The 18,764-nt window shown below is 43.5% G+C and overlaps 1 protein-coding gene across 1 annotated transcript; it reads left to right on the forward strand.

The window, feature by feature from the left end:
- Window positions 1–11,944: 11,944 nt before the first annotated feature.
- On the forward strand, window positions 11,945–14,280 carry LOC123041682 (gibberellin 2-beta-dioxygenase 6). Its single transcript, XM_044464263.1, has 3 exons — window positions 11,945–12,525; window positions 13,278–13,611; window positions 13,775–14,280. Exons 1-3 carry the CDS (start codon window positions 12,038–12,040, stop codon window positions 14,042–14,044), a joined length of 1,092 nt encoding a protein of 363 aa, XP_044320198.1. The 5' UTR covers window positions 11,945–12,037; the 3' UTR covers window positions 14,045–14,280.
- Window positions 14,281–18,764: the final 4,484 nt, after the last annotated feature.

Here is an 18,764-nt window from a genome sequence, read left to right on the forward strand (position 1 = left end):
TAGTGTTCCCTCGAATACTGGAGTCTTCCTTCCTCCCTGTAACATGTGCTACAACTTCTTCTTCTCCAAATCACTTGCGCAGTTTCTCTTTGCATCGGCAATGGCCCGACCTAGATCATCAACGGGCTCATCTGATGCCTCTTCTTCATCTTCTTACCGCATTGCCGGCTCAGCTTCTTCCCGCATTACTGGCTCAGCTTCTTCCCCCATTGTTGTATCATCGTATTTAGGGAACCCATGGCCAGGATAGTTGTCGTCGTCCTCTTCTTCTTCATTGTCTTCCATCATAACCCCTCTTTCTTCGTGCTTGGTCCAAACATTATAGTGGGGCATGAAACCAGACTCAAACAGGTGGACGTGAATGGTTCTTGACGTAGAGTAATTGCGACTATTCTTACAGCCAGCACATGGACAAGGCATAAAACTATCCGCCCGCTTGTTTGCCTCAGCCGCAAGCAGAAAAGTATGCACGCCCTCAACGAACTGGGGAGAGCATCGGTCATCGTACATCCATTGCCGGCTCATCTTCATTACACAACACCAAATAGACCAAATTAATGCAAGTTCATACATAAAGTTCATACAACACTTAAATGGAACAAACCAATAACTCTCTAGCTAAAGCATTTAAATGCAACAACAAATGCGATCAAGATCGCAACTAAGGTAACAATTGATCCAACAGCATAATGATACCAAGCCTCACTATCGATGGCATATTTTCTAATCTTTCTAATCTTCAAGCGCATTTTCTCCATCTTGATTTTGTGATCATCGACGACATCGGCAACATGCAACTCCAATTCCATCTTCTCCCCCTCAATTCTTTTCAATTTTTCTTTCAAGTACTCATTTTCTCTTTCAACTAAATTTAATCTCTCGACAATAGGGTCGGTTGGAATTTCCGGTTCACAACACGAAATGCAACAAATAGTTTTAAAAGAGAATATACCACATCCGAATCATAACAAGGACGAGGGCCGACGGGGACGGATATCAAAACCATGATACTATGTATAACAAACAACGTACGGGTAAGATAATTATTATACGAGTAACTATATATCCGAATCACACAAACATCAATTTTTATATAAAATTTCATGAACAAGGCTCACCACAAGGTGGTGCCGGCGACGGGACGATGCGGGCGATCGATGGTGGTTACGACGGAGATTTAGAAGGCACTAAGTAAACCACACCTACATATGCAAACTAAGTGTTATTTTGATCTCAAATTGCATATAAATCAAATACTACCACATATAATTCCTCCCAAATTACTAAAACCCACAATTAATCACTATATAAACCAATGCAAGAGCTAATCTAGCAATGAGAGATGAAAGGACAAAGTTGCTAACCTTGGTGATCATTTGAATGGATGAGGGCCTGCAAATCTTGACAAATTTGGGGCAAATTTTGTGATGAACTCGCGAGGAAGAAGGGAAGAACATAGGAGAGGGAGAGGGGAAAGGGGGAAGAACAGAGTGCGGGTGGACGAAGGATTTATATAGGACGACCTTTAGTACCGGTTCGTGCCACGAACCGGTACTAAAGGTGCTGGAAGGGCCCCACTAAGAGTACATCCTGCCACCACTCTCATTAGTACCGGTTCGTGGCACGAACCGGTGCTAAAGGTTTGCCACGAACCGGTACTAAAGAGCTCCTCCCAGCTAGCCGTTGGAACCGGCACTAATGGACACATTAGTGCCGGTTCTAGTACAAACCGGGACTAATGTGTCTCACATTTGACCCTTTTTCTACTAATGTACTAATAAGGCGCTACAGCTATTGCTTAGCAGTAACCCGTGCCCGCACGCGCTACTGCTAGGACAAATAGCTGCAGCGTTTGTTCAGTACCACGCTACTGCTAAGGTAACTACTTGCAGCGTGTTTTCTGTCCATCGCTACTAGTGTTTTTATTTTTATTTTTAGTGTATTTATGCGCCATCGTACAAATATTGGTACAATATCAGTTATGAGGTTTACATCATTATGTCCATAACAGTGTGTCAAATGAAGGTGGATTAGGTTCAAGTGGAGGCAATATGTGGTGCATGTCAAAAGTATACTACTAATCCAAACTTGATCTAGTTTGGACTAGTAGTACTTTCGATGTGCACCACATGTTGCCTCCACTTTAATCTAATCTGCCAGCACAAGCTATTTAATCATCATCATAGTCATTACCACCAACAGTATTTATTTAATCACCACTAACACTAGCTAATAATAATCATCATAGTCATTACCACCAACACTAGCTATTTTATCATCATAGTAATAGTGTAGCACATCATCATCCTCAAACTCATTTCTATCTAGCTAATCACTCCTGCTGCTCTCTCTTAGGTAAAATAACATAAAATATGTATAACTCTCCTCCTTGATCAAGCTGGAGCATGCAGATGAACCTGTCTCCTAATCGTGGGTAGCACATCTGTTTGCTGCCCCCTAGTACTTCTCTGCGCTCCCCCATCACATATTTGGTCCAGTCTTGCACTATTAAGCATTCGTCGCTAATCTTGAATGCATTAAAGTAATCTGTAGGATATCTTGGCCGTAAGCTGATAATACTCATGGTACCTTTAGTCTCGATCCCATAAGGCACAACATTCATCGGGAGTCCCTGTTGAAGAACATCGTATGGTAACATACTTAGCAATGAAGTTTAGCTTCAAAAATAATGTATGGAAAAGATGCACTGATGACAAATAGTAAAAATCTTACCATCCTTGCTAAATAGATGTGACCGTAGTTCATTACGAACACTATTGGTCGCACATTTTCAGTATTAACATTTCTAAATGCAGGAAGAAAATTTGTCTTGACAGTATCAAGATCCTCAAGCCATGAAACATAATGACTGAGCTCCTCGCAGTTGAGTTCAGCCCCAGGACAGTATACGGTCCTGTCTACCAAGCGCTGGACATGTTTGCTTGCACCGAAATAAGTTGACAATACAAATTAGTTGTCAACTATTTTTGAATAAATAATATCAAAGACATAAATATGGTTGAGAAACTTACATAATGGTATAACTGGAGGCGTCTGCACATCGACCCAGATGTCGGTATTACCTTCAATATCATCTTCCGGACGAATATCAAAGGTGATAACCATATCAGGCTCAAATGCATAAGTCTTGCATAGTGCTCGCCATGTTTTGCTTCCAAAATAGGTGTAGTCGTCTGAATTGTAAAATTTTGCATGGAAAATATAACCATGCTCGTTCTTCAAGTAAACTTTCTTTTCGTCCATACTATGACTGAAACCTATCTTATCCAATACAAAAACTCTTGCATGGCAGGGGATACGCTAGTAGAATAGTAAAAAAAATATAAGTTGAAGCAAATGAAGCAGATGTCATGCTTAATTACGAAAAAAGACTTGTCGTTGTGACTTACTGTATCCACTTCGAATTTCTCGTCCAGCTTGATGCTGAAGCGCCTATCATCATCTAGGAAGATTCTGTCGCACAGGCCGCGCTCGTCTTTGCAGTATTTGCAAATACCGAAATCCTTTTCATCGTCAGACATTTCCTATGTTCATAGTTAAAACATTAATTGAAAATCGATCAAAGACAACTACCAAGATACTCAACACACAAATCCGGGGCACTCGATATTTCCTACATATTCTGGCACAAGTCATGCCAAAATTCACGGAAAAACCCGGCATGACCTTTGCTAAAATAGGACATATCGAGCGCCTGAAATTTGCCGGAACGGAAATGAATCAACACTCCGGCAAAACATAGGCCACTCGGAGGTGTAACCTGCAAACATGACCGGCCACTTGGATATTGAGAAACACAAGATATACATTTCAAAATATCTTATAGGACTCAAATTAGCATGCATTCAATAAGCAAAAGTAAATCATCTCATGCGTCCGTACATCGTCAAATATTATCATTAATACATCACGAATAGTGTCATACATATAACATCACTAATACAACTAAAACCCTAGCACACGACGGGTATCGGCGTGGGCGGTGGACACCCACAGAGAAGGAACCATCACGGGATCATAGCTCCAGTGAGATCCCCGGAGAACCTGCCAGGTATTGGAGAATGGCCTGTGCTCCAACGCAAACAAGTAGCAACGGACGTGCGCGTCCTCCTCACTGACACGGTGACGCACCACCTCCGCGGAGTCCTCAAGCCTTTGGATCGTCACTGGCCCACGCGACCGCCACCAAAGAAGGTTCGGGTCAACGACAGGCTGGCTCCTCACCAACCTGCGCCCCTCAGTAGGTAGCGCCTCCCAGTACCACCCCAGCGGAGCCTAGTCCCGGACATGGCCGATCTGGTCAAGCAGGTGTCGTCCTCCGCCGACTCGACGACGAGGATGCGGGATAGGAATCGTCCACGTCGAGGCGGGAAAAATTGCTTTAACTAAAAAATAGAAACAAGTTCTTACTAACTAGTTCTATTAATTCAACTAGTTCTTACTAAAAATAAACTTACTATAAATAAAAATATTCTAGTACCTAATTAGTACCTAGTTCTTACTAACTAATTAGTACCTAGGAACTACTGCCCTAATTACCATCTAATTTGATGAACCTACAGGGGTGGAAAGTGGTAGCGGATATTTCAATTATCCAACTATAAAGTGAAATAAGTGGTCAAATTTTACTCGTTTTATGATTCATCTTAGAAATTTGATTCATTTTCACCCTTACATGAACCCTAACTCATTTGATCCGCATCCGCATCCGATTTGTTTTCTCTCTTACATGAACCCTAACTAGTTTGATGCAACTAAAATATAAAGAAACCCTAGGTAGAGGTAGGGGAGAGGGAGGAGCGGGCGTGCTCACCTCGGGTGCCTGCGACGAGGGAGGGGTAGGGCGGCGTCGAGGTCGGGGTCGGGGCTCGGGCGCGCGGCGGATGGCGGCCGGCGTCGAGGTCGGGGTCGGGGCGGTGTCCGGAGCGGCGTTGAGGTCGGGGGTGGGGGCGGCGTTGAATCTGGGGTCGGGGCGGCGTAGAGGGTGCAGAGAGCGTGCGGTGACTGATGGGCGATGCCGGCGGTCGACGGGCGACGGCGGCGGCGAGATTGGAGAGAGTTGGATTTGGGGGAAGTGGCCGCGTGGGAAGGACGAACCCCATGGTTAAGTCAGAAGTAGCAGTAGCACGTTCCAGGAAAAGCGCTGTTGCTATCTTAGCTACAGCGCATTCTGTGATACACGCTACTGCTACTCCTTTCTCTTTTTTTCCTTTTTCATTTAGTTTTCTTCACATTTTATTTTTTTCCTTTCACCTTATTCTATTTCTTTCATTTTCAATTACCTTTCCATTTTCGTTCCATTTAATTTTATAACCTTTAGCAGCAGCGAGTTTATATTAAAACGCGCTGCTACAAACAAAGTAGCGGTAGCACGGTTCGTCATAGATCGCTACTACTATGTGTACCCTATCGGCTAAGCAAGATGCGCTACTGCTAGATTTTTATCTGCAGCGCGGTTTCCTCAGGTGCGCTACTGCTAATTAGCACCAGCGTGCTTTTTTGACCCACGCTACTGCTAAATTTCTGTGTATAAGGTTTTCCCTAGTAGTGACATGAATGCATGCGGCCGCCGTGCCCAGCCGAATGCATGCGGCCTTACATGACGGTCCCACGCGAATGCATGCACCTGCCATGCCCAGCAGAATGTGTGCGGCCTTACATGTCGGTCCCTTGCAAATGCATATGGCCACCGTGCCCAGCCGAATGCATGAAGCCTTACATGTCGATCCCACGAGAATGTATGCGGCCTTACATGTCGGCCCCACGCATCAACACCGACGAAGTAACGGTCAAAGGCTTTGACCGGACGACAAGGCGCTGCTTGGCCTTTTGTGAGGTGCGGGCGAGTGGAGGAGGGCAAAAGTGAGCAAAGATAGATGGGCTGGAAAAAAATGAGCACAACTAACGAAGGAGGGGCACATAAATAGAAATCCCTTACTTTTACTAATATAACCTACTCCATCTGTCACGGTGAATATGGCATGCGTGTAGTTCAATGTCATGAATTTAAATACTCCCTGCGTTACATTATGTAGTGCATATAGATTTTCTAAAAAGTCAAACATAGAAAACTTTGACCAAGTTTATGAAGAAAATTGTCTATATCTACAATACCAAATATATACATTATGAATATTTAACTCACCATGTATCTGATGATATACATTTGGTAATCTAAATATAAATATGTTTTCTCTATACATGGTCAAAGTTTTGACTTTTAGAAAAATCTGTATGCACTGTATTAAGAAACGGAGGGAGTACTAAATATGTACTATATGTGACAAAAATATATATTTATAAACTACATACGCTTATGAACCCAATGATATACTTTTGATGACATATAGCACATTTTTAATTAGTCAAACCAACGACCTAAAACTACACACACATCCTATCCACCAAGACTAAGGGAGTATATTTATATTTTATTAATTAAAAACATGACTTAAATATGACCCAAAATACGACGGAGACTAGTAAATCATGACGGAGGTTGTAGTATTAACTTGAGCTATATCCTTCAGTCTTCTAGTAGTAGTTAATAAGAGAAGTTTAACACTTTCGTCGAGATGTTTGCAAAGAGGGATTCGTGTGACCGACTGCGTGCACTCAATCCATGTTGGATCTCACGGCTGAGAGATGCCCTAAAATTGTTGTGCCAAGTCATCCCCCTACGGTAATCACTCCTTATGTCGAATTAATTTCCCAAAATCAACTCATCTCATTTGGTCCCCATCTCTCAAGCATCCGTCCTCCTCTACACCATCCTTGTCATCTACCTTCGCCATCGCCCCCCCCCCTCCACATTGCTAGTGTGTCGTCTAGCGGACACCCCGGGATTGGCCCATGGACTGCTTGGCAACGACCTCGCAAACTGCATAGTCATTGTGTTTATCTCCGCAAAGATTGGACCCTGCTCCACTTGCAGTTGTGGCATGCGGTCGACCTCGCCAAAGCATCGTCTATTCGGGAATGAAGCCACCATAAATGGATTAGTGAAGGTTTCACCCACCCCATCCCAATATAACCCAGGGTTTGAGTTATCTACTCATAACACTTTACAATACATGTATTGCTAGTTGGTTTTGGGCATAATTGTGTTCTAAAAAATTTCTGACCTATATCTATGTCAATATCTTTGTTTATCCCATGTTGCGGCAGGTTGTACGAATCAACCCCACCTGATCTAGGTTCTGACCATGCTTATAACTATACATGCTTCATACATATTGTATTTTTGCATCGGACTTCCATATCAGCTCGCTCCATACATATATGCTTCTTCACTGAGTCGAGTTTGCTTTATACATTTCAAATTTGTGCTTCTACAATGAGTTTAGTTTTGCTTTGTTTGCACGATTCATGTATGTTTCCAAATGTCATGTATTTACTTATTTGAAAACTAACTCATGTTTTCTTTCACATATATTATGCACAAGACATTCACCTTTTCACCCCTTTTGGAACTTAATTTGAATGAATACGTAGATACCTTTTGTATTCCCATTTGGAAACAAAAATGTGCTTACAAGAAATTATGTTCAGATTGTATGAAAATGATGCATTCCAACTTTCATGCTTCACATGAATCATATTTTCATTCATGGTGTACAATTTGTTTCATACGCCACATAGTTATGCTTCTTCACCGTGCATAGTCTGCTTTCATATCTTTCATGCTTGTGCTTCCACATTTTATTTGGTTTGCTTCATTTCCATGCTTTATTGTATCATCCGAATAATGTTTGTGTACACATCAAACATGACATACTTCTAAATTCTATTTTTTGCAAGGTTGGCGGCAGCGAGAAAACACGCTTTACCTATTGTGAGTGTTAGAATATATAGGCATATATCTGTATATGGTAGACTATGATTTCTAATCATCTCCTGCCTTATCTCTAGGAGAGGCTTCTTGCCCTCCAAGCCTTGTACTTAACATCTATCATATTCCGCCAATCTTCTTTCTATTCCCTTCTAACGTGGTATCTAACAATGTGGTCGATGATGGGCAAGGTGTGCAGCGTGTGATGAAGCATATCAGTGCTGAGTGTTATGGTCCTCGGCTTGGAAGCAGACTAACCATACGCGCATGCCGCTTGGAGAAAAAATGACTATGGATTATGAAGGGGCGGTGCTAGGGGTATTCTTGGGTCTTCATGTGAATACTCATGATCTTTACAAAACAGTGTTGATTTTGGCAAAATAGTGACAATTTTTAAAAAACAACAATGATTTTGGCAAAATGAATACACATAAATATCCGATAGCAAATTCCTGAAGCCGCCGCAGATAAAACACATTTTGTTGTGATGGAAGCTTGATTTCTGTATGATGGAAGCAAACTGAGCACATTTGTATTTGTATATGTATTTTTATTTGTATTTGTTACTCGGCGGAAACAATATTTGTGATATTTCAAAAATAAAATATACCATTACATAAGGCAAAAGGTTCTGTATTGGAGCAAATTTCCGTCGCCGTTGAAGCCAATTCTTGTATCTATGGGAACATTTGTTTTTCCGTGTTGAAAACAAACCGTTAAATCCAAAAAACTAGATTGAAGAAAATTCCAATCACGATGGAAGTAAAGTTTGCTATGTTCGAAACAGACTGTTATATTTCAAATAATTCTCCATCCAATTTTTCAAATAAACTCTCCATCCAATTATCCCTGTTGCGATAAAAACACAGACGAAGCATCGACCCCGCGTACTTCAGGGAAGCAGTTGCAAGGAAGCAAAACTAAATTAGTAGACCATGCCTAATTATCTAGGCCCACACTTCAAGCCATTCTATTCATGCATCGGACGCATCACAATTTACTATAAGAGCATGGTTAACAGCCAGCCGATGGCTATATGATGTTTGTTATATCATCTATAGCTAAGCTTTTAACCGGCAAGTACAATAGTTAGACATAAAGTTGTGATACTTTATTAATACATGATTCATTTCTTACTCTCACATGTGTCTAGGAGCACGTGCTGCAGCTGGCTCTTATTCTGTAGCCGGCTCCTCTACTCTCTCCTCTTCTTTCCCCTCCATGTCAATCAGGAAAATAATATTTTAATTTTTATAGTCTGCTTACATAAACTTATTGTACCTGCTATAATCCAACAACAAGCGGCTAGTCTGATAGATGCAAGACATTATGCTGCCTAGTGTGCCCATAAGAGAAGAAGAAACGAAGTCTGACTAAGCCTATATATAACATATCCATCAGTCTTGAACTGTATTAACTTGAACTGTATCCATCAGTCTTGTAGTAGGAGTGAACAAGAGAAGAAGAAACGAAGTCTGAGTAAGCCGATAGATAACATATCTAGTGCTGACGTGTGCCCGGAGCTCTGTAGCACATCAGTCCCCGGCTGCGTGTATATCGGTCTAGTCACACTTCCGATTTTTTGCTCGCTCATTTGATCATTTCACACTGCAGAACAACTGGAGGATAACATTAAGATATTATTTTCCTCTCAGACCACCACTCACCTCGGTCAGCATGAGCTGCGAGGCAGATTTGCCCTCTGGGTCTAGAAGTATCTAGCTACTACTCCCTAGAGATTTTTTTCACATCGCTGTACAGAATCTCAGAAGGGTAAGGTGCCAGTTGTTGCTATATGTCAGGCTAGCTAGAGCACATCAAGCACAGGTATGGCGGCGCGCGTACGTACATGTTCCTTTCTAGCGGTGGAACATGGCGTGTTCGCGCGGTGTGAGGCTTCCAGCTCCTTCTCTTCTGCCTTGGTAAAGCAGTTGGCCCCTAAAATATAACGACGAAGCCTACACGTGATCCTACTGTGCGTGTCAGCGTGTGAAGCCGTTGAATTTCTGTAGTCGGCATCATAAAATATACTCCTACTCCACTATACAACTACTATAGAAAATACAAACATCTCACATTATTTCAGTATTTAATATGTACAGTTGTTTGGCACAACAAAATACTCTTGTCTACTCCAGCTACTGGACTCGAACATACTACTGGAGCAGTGCCGGGGGCCACTGCGTATGGTATTTTGGATATTAAAATTCGGTTAGAGAGGCAAATCTGCGAATTGGTTAATTCTGGGCTGCTCTGCGTTCCTGTTTCTCTTCATGTGCACTTGCCCAGCTTGTTGTGCGTTTTGTGAGGCTCGAGACAGGGATGGCAAATCGCAAGTCTAAAGAGCAGCCTCTGTCGGGGTGTCAGCCTGCTCACGAGGACCCAGCATGCTGCATGCAGCACTGCTCAAAATTGAACGGCAAGATGCAAACGGGTAACGACGTACTACCTTGTCCCTGCTGCTTTCTCTCTTCTCTTCAAGCAAGGTCGACAAAATCTCACTTAACATATTTAAGTAATTAGTTACTTTTTCTAAACATGCATGCTCTAACTAATACAACAACAAAAAACGATCTAATGACAAATTGTAAGTCTAAAGAGCAGCCTCTATCGGAGTGTCAGCCTGCCCACGAGGACCCAACATGCTGCATGCTGCACTGCTCAAAATTGAACGGTGGGATGCAAACGGGTCAGGGCGTACTACCTTGCCCCTGCTGCTTTCTCTCTTCTCTCCAAGCGACGTCGACAAAATATCACTTAACTTCTTCAAGTAATTAGTTACTCCTTCTAGACGTGCATGCTCCTGCTAATGCAACCAAATTACCGATCTGATGGCAAATCGTAAGTCTAAAGAGCAGCCTCTGTCAGGGTGTCAGCCTGCCAACAAGGACCCAACATGCTGCTTGCAGCACTGCTCAAAATTGAACGGCAGGATGCAAACGGGTCACGACGTACTACCTTGCCCCTACTGCTTTCTCTCTTCTCTCCATGCGAGGTCGACAAAATCTCACTTAACTTCTTCAAGTAATAGTTACTCCTTCTAGAAGTGCATGCTCTAGCTAATGCTCGGACCTAAACATGGACCAAAAATGGACTGCAATTTAATTGCGTGAGCCGGGTCTTAAACTCAATACCTCTTGGCTTCGATACCACGTAGAAGTATCCGGTCTAGCTCATGCAATCAAAAGACCGATCTGATAGAAGAGACTATGCAATACACGTCAACACTCCTTGCGTTCTATAATATTTGTTGAGTCGTGGTTTTATTTCAAATTTGAACTAAAATCACGACGAGTATTATGGAACAGGGGAGTAACTAATAAGTAAATAACACTAGATATGGTGGTGCAACCATCATGCTTGAGCTAGTCATCTAATTAACCACTCGAGATAGAGCCAGCTAACTAGAAGCTATGCGAGTAGTACCAAGAATGGTGATGGATGGAATGATCAAAATTGCACTTACCTGTCGTCGGAAGCCGCATTAATTGAGTCATGCATGCACCCATACGATACATACAGTAGTACATCAACATTAGAGTAAGTAAGTGCCATGGAGAAGAAGGCCAATGTTGTGTGATGTGCGTGTCAAGAAACAACAAGTAGCTATGAATTTGGACCTTTTGCAACGTCACGCATGCAATGCACCGAGTCTAGCTACCCGGAGCTTCCACTTCTTCAAAAACACTTTTGGCATTGAATGGAGCCTCAAGTTGAGCGGTCAAAGACAAGCCCCCCATAACTTGCTGCGCCCCCACACAAGTGTCGCTAGGTCTTAATCGCTACGAAAGATCAGAGGATCGCTCGAAACGGCTAGGCTATTCCCCGATCCACCGTCCGTAAGTAAAGGCGGCCGCGAGCCGGGCGAGCGCCCCATGCAAGAAAGAACGTGCGATCGAGCACATGTCCAGCTCTCCGCCCACCGAGCAACCACTAGCTATAGCTAGCGCCGCGCGCCCGGCCCTCCTCTCTATATATAGGCCTCTCGCTTCCTAGATCTTTCGTAGCACCGCGACTCGCCATAGCCACTGCCCAGCGAGCGGCCCAGTGGTAGCTAAAGCGTAGCTAAGCAAGTGAGTGTGCACTGCGTGTGACACGACGGCCGGTTGGTCCATCACAGGCGCGCTAGCCAGACGCACGCACGCACGTGTCTACGCTACCTATCTCTCTCTCCGTCGACCGACCATGCCGGCCTTCGCCGAGCCAGCCATTGATCCGCCTCTGGCGGACAGCTACCGCGCGCTGCTGCGCAGCGACCAGCTCCACCGCGGCGGCATTGCGCCGGCGCTGTCGCCGGCGGTGCTGGAGAGCGTGGCCGTGCTGGAGCGCGACCTGCCGATGATCGACTTGAAGCGCCTGACGAGCGGCGACGCGTGGGAGAGGAAGGCGTGCGCGGACGCCATGGCTTGCGCGGCGTCGGAGTGGGGCTTCTTCCAGGTGATCAACCACGGCGTGGGGCGCGAGCTCCTGGAGGAGATGAGGCGCGAGCAGGCGCGGCTGTTCCGCCTGCCGTTCGACACCAAGGAGAAGGCCGGGCTCCTCAACGGCTCGTACCGGTGGGGCAACCCGACGGCTACGTCGCTCCGGCACCTCTCATGGTCGGAGGCCTTCCACGTTCCGCTCGCCAGCATCTCGCGGGAGGACTGCGACTACGGAAAGCTCAGCTCCTTGAGGTACGTGCTTACGTACGCCCATATGCATGCCTGTTCTTCTTACCCTGCTTACTCTGTCAGACATTTAGCGAACGTGCTTAATTAAAATTAGTTAGATTAATCAGTTCAGTCGATAGAGAATTTATTTTCATTGGTGAGTCCAAGGACGAAAGAGCACTTTTGATAGTTATTACACGCGCGATCGTTATATTCGTTTGCTGCCGGCACATATATGTGTAGTATATTCTAGAAGCAAAACTTTCCTGTCAACTAGTACATTAATTCGGCTTTGTTTGGGTCGATGAGTGACGATATCATGTGTGCGGCTGCATTTGTGCCCACGAAACATGGGCGCTTTTAGTACACTAACCGAATTTAACGCCTTCGTGTCCATCGAACCAGCCTACCAACCCCATCCCCAGGACCATGATACATACGCCGAATATTAATTTGTGTGCTGCGGGGTACCCTTCCGTGTACAGTGTCCGGATAGAGAAATATCTCAGGCTAGCAGTATACGTGTATGAACCAACAATACACACGACCATGACTCGAAATGGTACATGCATGAGCACTAGTTTTAATAGTACATGACCATGAATCTAATCTGGTTACATACGTGTGTTTACCACGGTCACTAGTCTCACTAGGCGAGAATTTTACCACGAGTCGTGTGCAGTAGTTTTATTGACTTTAAGTCGTAGCAGGGTAGCAGTGGTAGTTTGTACTCCAGTACTGATGACTGACGAGCAAAAGTTTTGTCGCACGAGCAGGGGCGTGATGCAGGAGGTGGCGGACGCGATGTCGCATGTGGCGGACACGGTGGCGGCGGCGCTGGCGGAGGACCTGGGGCACGATGCGGGGGGCGGCGAGCCGGCGTTCCCGGCGGGGTGCGACGGGACGACGTGCTTCCTGCGGCTCAACAGGTACCCGGCGTGCCCGTTCGCGCCGGACACCTTCGGGCTGGTGCCGCACACGGACAGCGACTTCCTCACCATCCTCTGTCAGGACCAGGTCGGGGGCCTGCAGCTCATGAAGGACTCCCGCTGGGTCGCCGTGAAACCCCGCCCCGACGCGCTCATCGTCAACATCGGCGATCTGTTTCAGGTAACAGTCCCCTCCTCGGCGTTTTACCCCATATACGTACTACGTGCCGGAGTTTTGACCAAGCAGAGAGGTGTACCCGACCGTCGCATCAGATGGCACGTTTTTTCTGTGTGGACGCATTTTTCGCCTTCTTATTCTGGTTCTCTGCATTTGGATGCTGCAGGCGTGGAGCAACAACAGGTACAAGAGCGTGGAGCACAAAGTGGTGGCTAACCCCAAGGCGGAGCGCCTCTCCGTCGCCTACTTCCTGTGCCCGTCGTACGACTCGCCGGTCAGCACATGCGGCGAACCGTCGGCGTACAGGCCGTTTACCTTCGGGGAGTACCGGAGGAAGGTGCAGGACGATGTCAAGAGAACCGGCAAAAAAATTGGGCTCCCCAACTTTCTCAAACAGTCTCCCGTTGACGGCATGAATCACACCCTCTGTTCTTAACACGCAGTGCTGTGAAGTACTCAAATCTCACCGTAGAAGCGTCGTGCGCCCATTGTATGGAATCGGAGATAATTTCCCTTTTTTTAATTCTTTCTATTTCTATTCTAGTTTTGTTTCGCCCCTTTTGGGCCTAGGTGATAGGTACTATACCACGAGATAATGATGGAGGAATCAATGGAATATATAACATGATGCTATGGTGATACGTCTGCCCATCTGTTCCCGTTTGTTTGTTCCTTGTTCCTTCTTTTCATCTTGTATGCGTACTACGAGGAACAAACGTGGACGGACGAGCACCTAAGCTTCAACGTTGTTCCAATCGAGATGTTTTCACTAGACAAGCATATTTTTAGATATAAATTAGACAAACATATGAGTATTGTAAAACAGTTAGACTTAAAAAGCCATGTTTTCATTTGTGTGAACTGGAGCTTGGCGCATGGTCATGGGCAACGGAGGATTATTTTTCCTTCGAATTTCAAAGGCATAAACATTTGCCTCATCCATTCATTGACATGAAGTTAGAGAGGGTTTTGCATAGAGTAAATTATTACATCAAGGCATTACTCTCCTGATATAATTAGTCTCAAATCATGGCCATTCTGTTAGGAATATCTTTATCAGACATGCTGATCCACTACTCATTGATGGAATGTTCTGCATTTCAATAGGAAGTATTCAGACTCGCGACGCGGAGCCACTCCTTTGGCCATTACCCATACACTCATGGTGAAGCAACATTTGTACAAGAGATGGATTGCCGATTCTTGTTCTCTTTTTGTAAAAAATCGAGAAGCCACAATTTAGCCAAAAAATTTGTGGTCCAGTGCTATTTTGAATGGCCAACCAAAGGGAGAAAAGTGACCTTCAATGGTGCACATGTCTTCCAAATAATTCTTTTCATAGTGGTGTGCAGGGCTCCCAAATTTTTTGCCTTGTAATCGGAGGCTATCCATTGCTAGCCGTGTGTTTTATCATCCGTGTCATTGTCAAGATAAATATTACGGAGGCTTGTCCAAGGAGACGAACTCAGAAACGTGGGTCACTCAAAATTGGGTAGAAATTTTGATATTGAATATCCAAGCATTAGCTCTCCCTTAACATTTTTTTTCAAACTTGCAGGAGAGCTGCATGTGAATATATTAGAAGGAGATAAAAAAAGGGATCCCATAAGCCACGAGGTGGAGCCAGTCCTTTGCCGGTGCCCATAGACTCAAGGTGAACTGCCATTTGTACAAGAGGCGTACTGCAGATTCTTGCTCTTTTTTCTGGAAAAAGCCATAAGCCACAATTTGGCTAGTGTTTATGTGGCCCAAATACTAATTTGAATAGCCAACCAAGAAGAACAAAAATGACCTTCGATAGTGGACATGTTTTCCAAACCATTCTTTTCATAGTGGTGCGCATAGCTCTCAAGAATTTTTAACTCGTAATCGGAGGCCGCCGAGTGTTGACCACTAGTTGTGTGTTCTGAAATAATGTCACCTACCTTCGGTGTCATCTTCAAGATATATATAGTGGAGGCTTGTCCAAGGAGACGAACTCATAAATGTGGCCATTGATGATTGGCTAGAAAATTTATGGATATTCAAGCACTGTCCTTTAGGGCTCCCTTAACATTTTCTTTGAGACATGTTGGAGAGCTGCATTTAAATATATTAGAATGAGATAAAAAGGGGATGGCCATACATTTTTTTAATAACATGCAAGAGATCTTCATGTAGGCAAAATTCTAAAGGGGATGCCCATATATTAGAAGGAGGTAAAAAGGGGGTTCCCCTAACATTGTCACCGGTGTGCTATGAAACCTCCACCTTGAAAGCATGTTAGATGGTTTAATCTTATGAAAACATCTCATTAGGTCCTAATTATTATTATTACTGTATAAATTTGACATCTTTAGAAAATTTACTTTGTGAATTCTTTGATTAGCTAGACTTAATCCCATATTTCTCCTGAGAAATTCATTTTTTGACAACAATATGACTTTATAGATGCTAGTTAAGGATTTTTACATCTAGGCCATTACTCTCATGACATGATTCGTCATAAAATGTTCTGCACCCAAAATAGCTCAAAGGGTTGCCTCTATCTTGGCGGCGTGAAGGAGGATGCTCTGCTGCATAAACTTCAGGCGGATTTTTGTGTGTTTCCTCCATTTTAAATTGTCCAACTTTTCAGTGGCGAGAGAACTCATGGCCCTTCTATTAGGAATATTTTTATCGGACATGTTGATCCACCACTCCTTGATGGAATGTTCTCGATTCCAATAGGAAGTGTCCAGGCTTGCGAGGTGCAGCCACAACTTTGGTCATTCCCCATACACTCATGGTGAACTAGCATTTGTTCAAGAGGCAGACTGCGGGTTCTTGCTATCTTTTTGTAAAAAAATCTAGAAGGAAAATTTTAGACAAACTTTATGTGGTCCAAATGCTATTTCGAATATCCAACAAAAGAGGGGAAATGACCTTCGATGGTGCACATGTCTTCCGAACCATTGTTTTCATAATGGTGCGCATGGCTCCCATTTTTTTGCCTTGAGACCGGAAACCGCTCAGTGCTAGCCACTAGTCACGTGTTTTCAAATAATGTCATCCTCGGTGTCATCTCAAGATAAATATCACAGAGGCTTGTCTAAGGAGACAAACTAGAAATGCGGGCCATTGAAAATTGGGCAGAAATTTTGATATTGGATATCCAAGCATTGGCCTTCATGGCTCCCTTAAAACAATCAAACTTGCAGGAGAGCTGCATATAAATATATTATGAAATAAATAGGGGAACCCATATTCTTTCGAAACATGGAGGAGAGCTACATGTGAAATATATTAGGAGGTCAAAAGGGGCCTCCTTGAACATTTTCACCGACGTGGTATAAATCTCATCCACGAAAGTAGCTTTGTTGGTTTATTTTTATACATATCATGCCAGGTCCTAATTACTATTTTTGGAGAGATTTTCTTTTTATAATTCTTTGATATTTAGGACTTAATCCTATATTTTTCCTAAAATTTCCTTTTTAGACGATGTAGGAGAGATGCCACTATATTAGAATGAGATGAAAAGGGTATGCCAATACATTTTTTTGTAACATGCATGAGAGCTACTCCCTCCGTTCCTAAATATAAGTCTTTTTAGATATTCCAATAAGAGACTACATACAAAGCAAAATGAATGAACCTACACTCTAAACTATGTCTATATACATCCGTATGTAGTCCGTAGTGAAATTTCTAGAAAGACTTATATTTAGAAACGGAGGGAGTACATGTGAATATATTAGGAGTAAAAAGGGGGCTCCCTTAACATTTTCACTGTCGTCCTATGAAACCTCCACCTTGAAAGCATCTTTCCTGGTTTAGTTTTATCAAAAGCATCTAATGTTAGGTCCTAATTATTATTATTGTATAATTTTGACGACCTTAGAAAATTTTCTTTTCAAAACTTTTGATTATTTGGAACTTAATCGTATATCTTTCCTAAAAAACTCCTTTTTAGACGATGACATGACTCTATACATGTTAGTTAAGGATGTTTACATCAAGGCCATTACTCTCATGACATGATTTTCTCAAATATTCTGCACGCAAAATAGTTCAAAGGGTTGCCATTTTGATGGAGTGAAGGAGGATCCTTGCGAACTGGTGGTGGAAAACTTTTATGTTTCTTCCATGTTAAATTGCCTAACCTTTGAGTGGGGAGAGAAGTCATGGCCCTTCTATTAGGAATATTTTTATCAGGCATGTTGATCCACCAATCCTTGATGGAATGTTCTGCATTCCAACAGGAAGTGTCTAGGCTTGCGAGGGGAACCCACTCCTTTGGCCATTCCCCACATAATCATGGTGAACCGACATTTGTATAAGAGGGGGACTGTGGATTCTTGCTCTCTTTTTGTAAAAGAAAACGGAAGCCATAATTTGGCTAAACTTTATGTGGTCCAAATGCTATTTTGAATAGCCATCCAAAGGGGGGAAATGACCTTAGATGGTGCACATGTCTTCCAAACCATTATTTTTATAGTGGTGCGCATGGCTCCCAATTTTTTATCTTCTAAACATATGCACAATGTCTCAAGTCATGGCCCTTCCGCTAGGAATATTTTTATCGAGCATGTTAGAGTGATGATTTCTCTACCTACTCAAAAGTATATAGTCCATAACACATGTAGTTAACTCATGCATAATCCCTTAGACTATATGCGAATATCAAGTCGCTTCACACTGGATGATGCACGTTGGTGTTGTTCTAACGTCAACCGTATTAGGATGATAATAACGTCAAATTACAGGTTCATCAGAAATGTATGCCAATAGACAAAATAGCTCAAGACTTGGATTTGCTCCTCCATTGATCGATTTTTTTCTTAGAACCCTCTCGGTATGACGGCCACCATCGTCGTCTGGACAGAAAAATCATGACTTGCTCATAGGGATGCCAGAACACAATATGGAGAAAAGAGAACAAAATTGGCAATGAGAAGACTGGCATAGTGATCATGTGTTTGACTTGCGAGATGCCGATATATGTCACCTCGGGTTTTGTAAAGTATCACGAAGCATAAGGAAATCGATAATCAGCCACATGAGCATAGGTCACACGGGTTAACTATGGGTCATTGAACGAAAGGTGTTTCAACCATGGTTTATATTTTACCAAACCTACATGGTCACATGCTTAAGGGCATACGATCGGTTGAGTACTATTGGAGTTAGGAGTT

This window comes from Triticum aestivum, chromosome 2B (genome assembly GCF_018294505.1).
Source record: "Triticum aestivum cultivar Chinese Spring chromosome 2B, IWGSC CS RefSeq v2.1, whole genome shotgun sequence".
NCBI lineage: Eukaryota > Viridiplantae > Streptophyta > Magnoliopsida > Poales > Poaceae > Triticum > Triticum aestivum.